The 9,191-nt window shown below is 40.0% G+C and overlaps 1 protein-coding gene across 1 annotated transcript; it reads right to left on the bottom strand.

The window, feature by feature from the left end:
- Positions 1–1,560: 1,560 nt before the first annotated feature.
- On the bottom strand, positions 1,561–9,127 carry oat (ornithine aminotransferase). The gene is made up of 10 exons (XM_072372713.1): positions 9,047–9,127; positions 6,967–7,200; positions 6,653–6,877; positions 6,457–6,552; positions 6,084–6,211; positions 5,800–5,922; positions 4,234–4,362; positions 4,016–4,129; positions 3,116–3,260; positions 1,561–2,753 (listed from the first exon to the last, which is right to left on the bottom strand). Exons 2-10 carry the CDS (start codon positions 7,178–7,180, stop codon positions 2,593–2,595), a joined length of 1,335 nt encoding a protein of 444 aa, XP_072228814.1. The 5' UTR covers positions 7,181–7,200; positions 9,047–9,127; the 3' UTR covers positions 1,561–2,592.
- Between the last annotated feature and the right edge of the window lie 64 nt (positions 9,128–9,191).

The following is a 9,191-nucleotide window of genomic DNA, read 5'->3' as shown; positions in this document are numbered from 1 at the left end:
GGAAGGCTTTTCTAATATACTGAAGGTTTCCAAAAGGGACCTTCATAGTTCCTGAATGGAAGAAATTTGGAGCAACCAGGACTAAAACTGAGTAACTGGTAAACTTGAGAAACTGAGGAAGGAGAACTTAGGAGCTGAGAGAGCTCCACAGATTCTGTGTGGGTATGAACCATCACTTCAGCACTCCATTGAGCAGGGCTTCATAGCTGACTGGTCAGACAAAAGGTCTTACTCAATGAAAAGCACACGAGAGTCCATTTGGAGGTCTCAAAATAGCATTTAAACCACTCCCTGACTGTGAGAATCCATTTGCCGTTTGCTTGCTGAGAACAAAATCTGCAGATTAAAGCCATTACCATTAATCACAGCTCATTGCTATCCTAATGGTAAAGCGTGGGGGTGGCTGCATCATGCTGTGGCGTGGTTTCCGATAAGTCAGGTCAAGGTTTACAGAGAGCTGAATGAGGTGAAGTGCAGAGCTCCTGAGTGCTTGGGACCTTCACTCAAGAACAACATATGGCTGCAACATATACTGTGAAAGGGGAACAGCTTTAAAACAAAACTTGGCATCTGTTGCAGCTTTAAACAACTGTTTGCTTTCGAATAAGCAGCAAGTTAAAAATGAGAGTGCATGTGAGTGATAGCTGTTTGTACTTTATTCATTCAGCAAGTGTTTGCCCTTAAGTTATTGATGTAAACTTTTTTATACCTTTTTCATGCCAGCTGCCACAAATCTGAAATCAGTCTATTTCTTTTTCTTTTAACTCATAACTACATAAAATAATCTAATATCAGTTTTCATGATAAAATCTCCCACTATATCACATGTATTAATACTGTCGCTGCTGTTGTTTATTGTGTTGAAAACATTTAATTGGAATCTACACACAGAATTTGTACCGTGGGTAAGCACTCGAGGAGCAGAGTCTGACTCAGACAAGCTTAGGGAAGGAATTTGCAATGGTTTATCTTTTGAGTACAACAAATATATCAGATCTCTCGCAGTCCCATAGTACAGCTAGTCTGTGGAGGTTTGTGAGACTGCCCTAAAGATGGATCATCCAGCATGTGGCAAGTATGACTGACTATTTTTCTCAGTTCACCTATAGGACTTCTATTATATATACAGTGAAGGCCAAGTATTTTATTCCCACAATTCTCTATTCTGTACACTTTGCATTAAACACCAGCTTGTTTTTGATCATGCTCCATCTTTTTCATCCCCATTTATTTGTTTCATTTCAGTGAGGGCACAGCGCCATCTAGTGTTTTACCTTCAACAAGTTCAAAGTCATATTGCTGTCACCACGTCGAAATGTTCCATGTAAAAACACAGAAAACAAGTCAGTGTAAAAATACTCATTTTAGACTTTTTTTGTGAACATGTTTCTATGGTCTTGCTAAGTGCAGATGTGTCAGATTGGTCCAAAGAGAGAGAGAAACCCTGAAAAACAGAGTTTAAATAATTAAAAAAATAAAAATCACATGCTGAATATGCCGAGCCTGCTCCCTAAGACGCTTTCGTACGTGTCTAGCTTAAGTAAAAAGACAGATAAGAGGTGGGGCTGGAATAATTTATTTAAAGGGGAAAATAGTTTTTGTAACAACTCGAGGCATCTTTGAAAGACAATCTTTACATACATAATGTGCATACAGCTAATACTTAAAACCAGCCAGCCTAGGATTGCATCATGTTCCATTCAAAACATTCATTAATCCTCACAAAGAAAGCTCTTTTTCCAAAATAAATATAGCAAATGAACCGGTTTACAGCCAACAGGACTGTTCAGCTTCAGGATTTAAAGGATAAGAATTCAGTTGTCACTGCATTTCTTTCAGAAACACAGTCTTCATGTAGAATTATGGGAGATTTTATCAAATTTGTGTGACAATTTGGATTACAAGTCGTAATAACTCACTAACAATAGTGCAATCATGTCATTTTTTTTAAAAACAACTGAAGGACATGGTACAACTTAAACTCTAATGACTTAGAAAACCTGACTTTTCTGGCCTTTCGTGTAACAAGATTAGTTTCACAACATGTCAGCAGAGAGCAATAGTTCACGTGACTAACTGCGGCCAATTAGACATGTCATTTATAATCCATATAATAGTAACTTGTGGTAACTGGAAATTAAGATCTTTGTACGCAAGGTGCTCTTCCTTCACAGTCATCTTGAGGATTTTTGCATTCTTCTGTTCAAGTTAAAAAAGACAAAGCGTTCCTGACTACACCGTTTCATTAGTAAAACGACCTCCCTTTTACTTAATCTAAGATTCCTTTAAAGACAACATTCTGATTATTTACATAAATCATTACTAGAAAAAAAATAAAAATAAAAACAAGATGCATCACTCCAAAATTCTAACTGTTGTAGAGTCTTTCCTCAGGCTGTCTATAAGCTCTCCTTCCTGTCCAGTGTCGGCGTCATCCTCAGAAGCACATTCCATACATATCTGTATTCTTACAATAACTCTCCTCACAAAACTGTCTTTCCAATACAAAAATAAAGAAAATAAATGAAACTAGAAAGGCTTAAAGTGACCAAGTCACTAATGTTGCTGTTGTTGGTGTCATTTTGTCGTCATTTAGAAGGACATGATGGTTCTCTTGATGATATCGACGCATTCGTGCAGCTGATGTTCATCGATGACAAGAGGAGGGGCCAGTCGGATGATGTCACCGTGGGTGGGCTTGGCCAGCAGTCCATTGTCACGAAGACGCAGACACACTTTCCAGGCGTCATAGTCTGAGGAGGGATTGAGGTCAGTTAAGTGAGCTCCAAGTGAAATCTCACAGTTCAAGCTTTTTTTTTTCTTTTTAAATTTCAAAGCAGACTGTATGGAGACGTCTTACAAGAACATAATTACTCTCACTTTCAATTTCTTAATTAAACCGCACATTGTCAATATGATGAGAAAAATGCACTAGTTTATTATTCTACTGGTTAAATTCTTCACTTCTTGATGGTCTAACATCTGCTTTCTTTGCACCAGATGATTTAACTGAAAAATCAATACATTATAGTACATATGTATAGCTTTTTTTTTTTTTTTTAATTTTGGATAAAGATAGAATACTATTTGTTTCAGAAACAGTATGGTACTCTACCTTTGGTCTCTTTGATGACAATCGCATTGAGGAGGCCTTTCCCTCTGACTGTTGTTATGATATCTTTGGGCAGTTTTCTCAGCTCAGCCCGCAGCACTTCTCCCATCCTCTGAGCATTATCCGACAGCTTCTCCTCCTCCATCACCTGCAAATAAGATTAAATAGATTATGTCTTTTTCTTTGTAAATCTAAGAGATTAAAACTTGATAAGGAACTATGCTTTCAGAACAAGAAGATATCACTTGTAGTGTTGGGGAGAAGTAGAAAGTTTAATTATAACAGAAATAAATCCTGTGGAAAACATTTTTTTTTATTATACATCTTGACTATTAGTATTAACAGTTAAAGCCACATGTTCTTATGAAATTGAAACTAAAAGCAGGCTATGGCACCACTCTGTGAACTCACTTGTATGGGGCGCATGCTGCTCAGACCAAAAGCCGGTGATATCCAACAATGTTCCATTTTTTTTTTAATACATAGACTTATGTCTAGTATTAATCGTAGTACTAGACAAAGTTAGGAAGTGCAAATGTGTGCTTGACTAATTTCACAGCTGTGGTCTTAACTTTAGCCATGAACACTTTAAGAAACCTGAATGACTGCTACATGAATTTATCTAAAAGGGATCATTTGTTTTCGGAATGCAGCAACAAATTGTTTTTTTTCCCCCTGATCATTCCTCCCATCTGCTGTGAATATTTTCTAAAATACAAACATTAGCTCACAAGAGCTAACGTAGCTTGCCCTGTACCAATAGGAGCAAAGTTGTGAAAATGGAATTGCAAAGTTAGACTAATGTGAAAAAAAAAAACTGATGAAAACATTTTTAGCCTAAAAAACAGCTGTAAAGACTTGTGAAGGTGCACAAATAAGAGTGAGGTGCACTTTAACACTGACTTCCAGTGCTGCAATAGCAACGCGACAGGCCACAGGGTTTCCTCCATATGTGGACCCGTGTTCCCCGGGCTTGATGGTCAGCATAACCTCATCATCACACAGCACCGCAGACACCTGGAGCAGAAAAACAGATCAGCTAAAGCAAAGGAAGGCATAATTCGCTATTATCCATAATGTCCAGGCCAGCTCATCAAGTTTGCATCAGTGAAAATGCTCACAGGGTAGACTCCTCCAGAGAGAGCTTTGCCCAGAATCACCACATCTGGACGAACCCCCTCGTGGTCCACAGCCAGCCGGCGGCCAGTACGTGCCAAGCCTGTCTGCACCTCATCAGCAATCCACAACACCTGCAGAAGCAGACATATCATCAGTGTTGCTGAACTTATTACTCCAATTCAGTTTTATTAGATAGCGCCAGAGAGAGAGAGCCAACAATTCCCGGTGAGCATGTGCTTTGCAACAGCATGGTAACAACTTTAATAAAGTTTTTATGTTTTTTTTTCATTTTGGCACACCCAGGGATTCTACCATGCTGTGGTAGGTACAGCTGTTTGGATTCAAACTAGTGCTTTTCCCCCCTGCATACATTTTTTCAACATCTGTGTGCTTACACAACAACACAGCATCCTGCTCACGTTAAGAGATGTCCTTCTGTCAGTTTGGTTTTTGCACATGTCGTTACAAAATGTCCAGCTGTCAGACTTCTCACTAAGAATGCTAACATTTCAGAGCAGGAAAAGAACATTGTGCAACAAATGAAACCAAACTCGCTCAGCTTGAGGTACTGGCTGTGTTTGATCTTCCTGTGCAAGGTTGAGGTTTTATTGACTTTTAGCTGAAATGCTCAGTGACTGTTTGAGTATGTGATTTTTATCATCACATGTTCGTGATAACTTACAGTACTATGAAAAAGGTGCTGAGCCACTTTTTTTCTTTTTACGATACCAGGAAAAGGGAAAATAGATGCAGCAATTTATTGAAATATTTCCTGAGGACATCACTTTCAGATACTGTACATCTGCTGTAGATAGCTTCTTTTTTTTGTTGTTGTCATATAGGCCTGGTGCTTGTTCTTTTGTCCTTCACTCATCCAGTTTCTTCAAGATTTTTAAGGACACACAGCAAACCATGCAGAGACGGGTCAAGTTTTCAGTGAATAGCTCTTTGCTAATCACGTGCTGGTGCTAAAAATTATATTTAATACCTGTCAAACTGTCATCTTTGGCAATTTTTCCTCGATGCAACTGAAGAAATTATATCGTTGCCACAGGCTGCTTGTAACAAAGTGCCTAAAGATGCAATTTAAAATTCTTTGCTAAGTTGCCTGGTATGTATAGAGACAACACTGATTAATTTCTTGAGGTTTTTTTTGCTTGTATGATTTAACGGTCAACGTTAAGCAGTTAAAAGAAAACAAAACATTCCTTTGCAAAGGACAGGTACAAGGACTGGACTGACAATGAGTTAAAAATTTTTTATTTTTTTTTTAAAAGCAGCCAATGTGCAAAGAAAAACTGTGAAAGCCTGAGGAACTATCGCCTGGCTGATTGGAAGGGAAATATAAGAGTGGCGACTCAAGACTTTCGCGCCTTACAGTAAATGCAACAACTTTTCCACAAGTAACCCTACATCTCATTCAGTACCAACTGCATCTACAATACCACAGAAAACTGAGCATTGTCACATTATAAGAACTTTGGCCATTGTATTAGTTCTTACTAACATCAGCCGTGTCAGTTATAACTCATTTGTGTAGGTCTCCCTGTGCATACTTCAACACTTACATTGTACTTTGTGCAGAGTTCTCTGACTTTAGTCAGGTAGCCCTGATCAGGCACCACCACACCAGCTTCCCCCTGGATGGGCTCCACCATGAAGGCTGCTACATTTGGGTCTTGAAGGGCTTTCTGTAGACAAGAAGAAAAAATTTTTTTTAAATTAAACAACATCCATTTGTCTTTTCAAACAATTATACCGTTAATATTCAAACAAGAATGCCAAAAACACCATTCCACTGTACCATCTTTCATCTATGATATATAATACTGTCCCGGGGCAAAACTTGTACCTCTAGCGCAGGAATGTCATTAAATGGGATGAGTTCGAAGCCGGGCATGAAGGGACCAAAACCTTCATAACTGCTGGGGTCAGTGGAGCTGGAGATGGCTGCCATGGTGCGGCCCCAGAAGTTCCCATCTAAACAAGAGAAAGAAGAGGAAATGATCATCACGTAGTCTATTAATTCCTTACCAAACGTATTAGGAAGGAGCCTGCTTAGTCAGCATATCTGATATAATTTGGCTAATTTTATGCAAACGGTATAACTGCTTAATTTGAAACATTATAGATATGCGTTCCCTAAAAAAAAAAAAGGAGCTTTACAAGTCGGTCAGACCTGTGATGTAGTTTTGATGTTTGATGTAGTTCAATGTGACACTTACCCGCAAAGATGATTTTGGCCTTATTTTTGGGAACCCCCTTGACATTGTAGGCCCACTTCCGTGCAAGCTTGCAGGCAGTTTCACCACCTTCAACCCCTAATTTGTTCAATAAGAAAAGAAAGAAAGAAATAAATCTCCACACATCTGCTCATGATAACCTCTGAAGACGTTTCCTACAGTCAGCATCAGGCGTTACCTGTATTCATGGGTAAAACTTTGTCATAGCCAAACATGCTGGTGATGAACTCCTCGTAGGCTCCCAGCACGTCATTGTAGAATGCTCTTGAAGTCAGGGTGAGTTTAGACGCCTGTGCACTGAGTGCAGCTATGATCTTGGGGTGGCAGTGTCCCTGGTTTACTGCGCTGTAAGCACTGAGGAAGTCATAGTACCGGTTGCCCTCCACGTCCCACACATTGATGCCTGGAGTTAGGAGGAAGACCAGGTTCTTGTGAAAAACAGGTTAAGTGGTTACGCGATAATCGTATTAGTATCAACATGTCGAAACTCACCCTCTCCTCGCTCTAAGGCCACAGGCAGGGGATGGTAGTTGTGTGCTCCATACTTGTCTTCCCGGATGTAGATTTCCTCTGAGGTGAGAGGCCGCTCTACGCTGAGCTTGGAGGCAGCCGTGGAGGCGGGACGCGTACCAGAATGGATGCTCCTATGGAGAACAGGTGCAATACGGCTCAGGCTGCGGCTCAGTTGAACAATCATTCCCTTCATGTTGTACGTTGTACGTCTGCCTGATAAAGCAAACAGAGGGGAAAAAAAACACACATTTATAACATGAAGAAGTCTGTTGTTTTCGATAGAAGAGGATTAGTAACATTGTCATGATGACGGTTAAGAAGTCCCGTTTTTAATAAATTTAAGAACCACAATGAAAGTATCCTTTTGAATTTATAACTCCCAGCCTCAACGCACGTGGGTGCCCACTCAACCCGTTGAGCTACCCGGCCGCACAAATTTATAGCGTTTTAAACTCAAACATTATAACTGTATGTCATCATACCAACAAATCCACCTCAAGTCAAGCGTGAAACATTTTTAAAAACCACAAGTCACAAAAGTTTTTCTTCTGAAAAGGAGAACTAATGTAAAAGTATGAAAAGAAATGTCCGTTTACAATTTTTTGGAGACATGCAGCTACAATCAAAATATAAATAATCATTCATGTTTCACGGCTAAACGACACTGTACCACTTGATAAGTTTTCTTTGCACCACGTTCAAATAATTATAGGCTTTAAATAATTTGCAAGGCTGCGCGCACACACTCGGGTTTCGTGTTCAAGCATGCTGAGAAGAACGAGAATCGTTAAATGTCTGCAACTGCTGCAGAGTCATTTGAAGTGGGAGTTAAGGCAGAGTATACCTTTTCCGAATGAAGTGGGATTCTGTGTGCAGTGTGAGAGGGAAACAGTGTTTTTGGAACCCAGGTAGGTACGCGGTACCTGCAGTGAAGTGGCTCCGAGAAACTCTAAATGATGTGTCATACAACACAACTGAGTTGTAAAGACGTTATATTTTGTGAAGCACAATTAAATTCTTTGTCTCAGAGGTTGGACTCAGGGGCAAATGTTAACCTTATAACTCCACACAGCAAAAAGGCTTCAGAGGTATGCTGAACCATGTTTCTCTTTCACACGGAACACAATGGAGGAACTGACCTTCACTGGATACGAGTTAACAAAAGGTAATCCCACAGCAGTGTGGCAACTCAACTGTGAAGTTCCAGACTTTTCCATTTGGACGCAGCCCGAAATAAATGTTAACACTTCTCAAGATTGCTGCTGGCAATCAGATTCACTGTTACTAGTAAAAGTGGGGGTGAGGCTCACTTTGCTCTCTTTTAAAACAGAGTTTTAAAGTGTGGTTTTTTTTTGGAGTGGATCTGTCACTCGTCTGTTTGGCACTTGGATCACAGGTGAGATTCTTAGGACCGTCTGTCAGTTGTTGCAAATCCTGATTATTTCAGGTGTTATTTGATCTCATTGTGACCAAGCATTAACTTCTTGGAAAAAAACTAGTGAGCTCATGAGATACCCAGTGTATGGCAATCAATAACGTGTGACAGTGAATGAATACATAAAGCAAACAGGCAACACCATAACAGGAGAATGAACCTGCTTCAGTGACTCGTCCCTCAGTTCTTGAGAGATGATAGGTTGTTGGGGATCAGCCTCCACAGCACACCCACCAACATGACAGTCAGGAGCTAAATAAAGGCCTGCAGTCTGAGTTCAGTCAGATGATAGTGAGAACTCTGCTGCTTCCTCAGACTATCTGCTATTATGTCATAAAGCATCTCACCACATAACCTAAAACTTATCTAAAGTTTTGGAAAAAACACTGGAAATTAATTATCAAACATGATACTCGGCAAGACCTAAATTAATACATGATTATTATCACCCAGTCACTTTAGGATGAATGCTAACGTACACATGCACGTCACCTCCTTAATGTAATACAGGAATGCTAGCGAACATCAACTAGCTAACGCCGTGTCGTCAGTTTTCCCTTTAACCTGGTTAATTTATCAATTCACACATTTTCAAAGACAAGACCAAAAAAAAGAAACATTTACCAGAAAGAAGTCGCGCAGAGGAGATACAGTTGGTGTGATGCCGGTCAGGTCTGTGATGCGTGCTGTTCCGGTGTGGATTATATGACCGTCTGCGACGTTCGCCGGGACCCTTTCATGCGTGCCTACGTCACAGGACACGCCTTCA

Source organism: Leuresthes tenuis, unplaced genomic scaffold, assembly GCF_036924035.1.
Source record: "Leuresthes tenuis unplaced genomic scaffold, fLeuTen1.0.hap1 SCAF_20, whole genome shotgun sequence".
Taxonomy (NCBI): Eukaryota; Metazoa; Chordata; class Actinopteri; order Atheriniformes; family Atherinopsidae; genus Leuresthes; species Leuresthes tenuis.
This window is presented reverse-complemented; position numbering and strand designations above follow the sequence as displayed.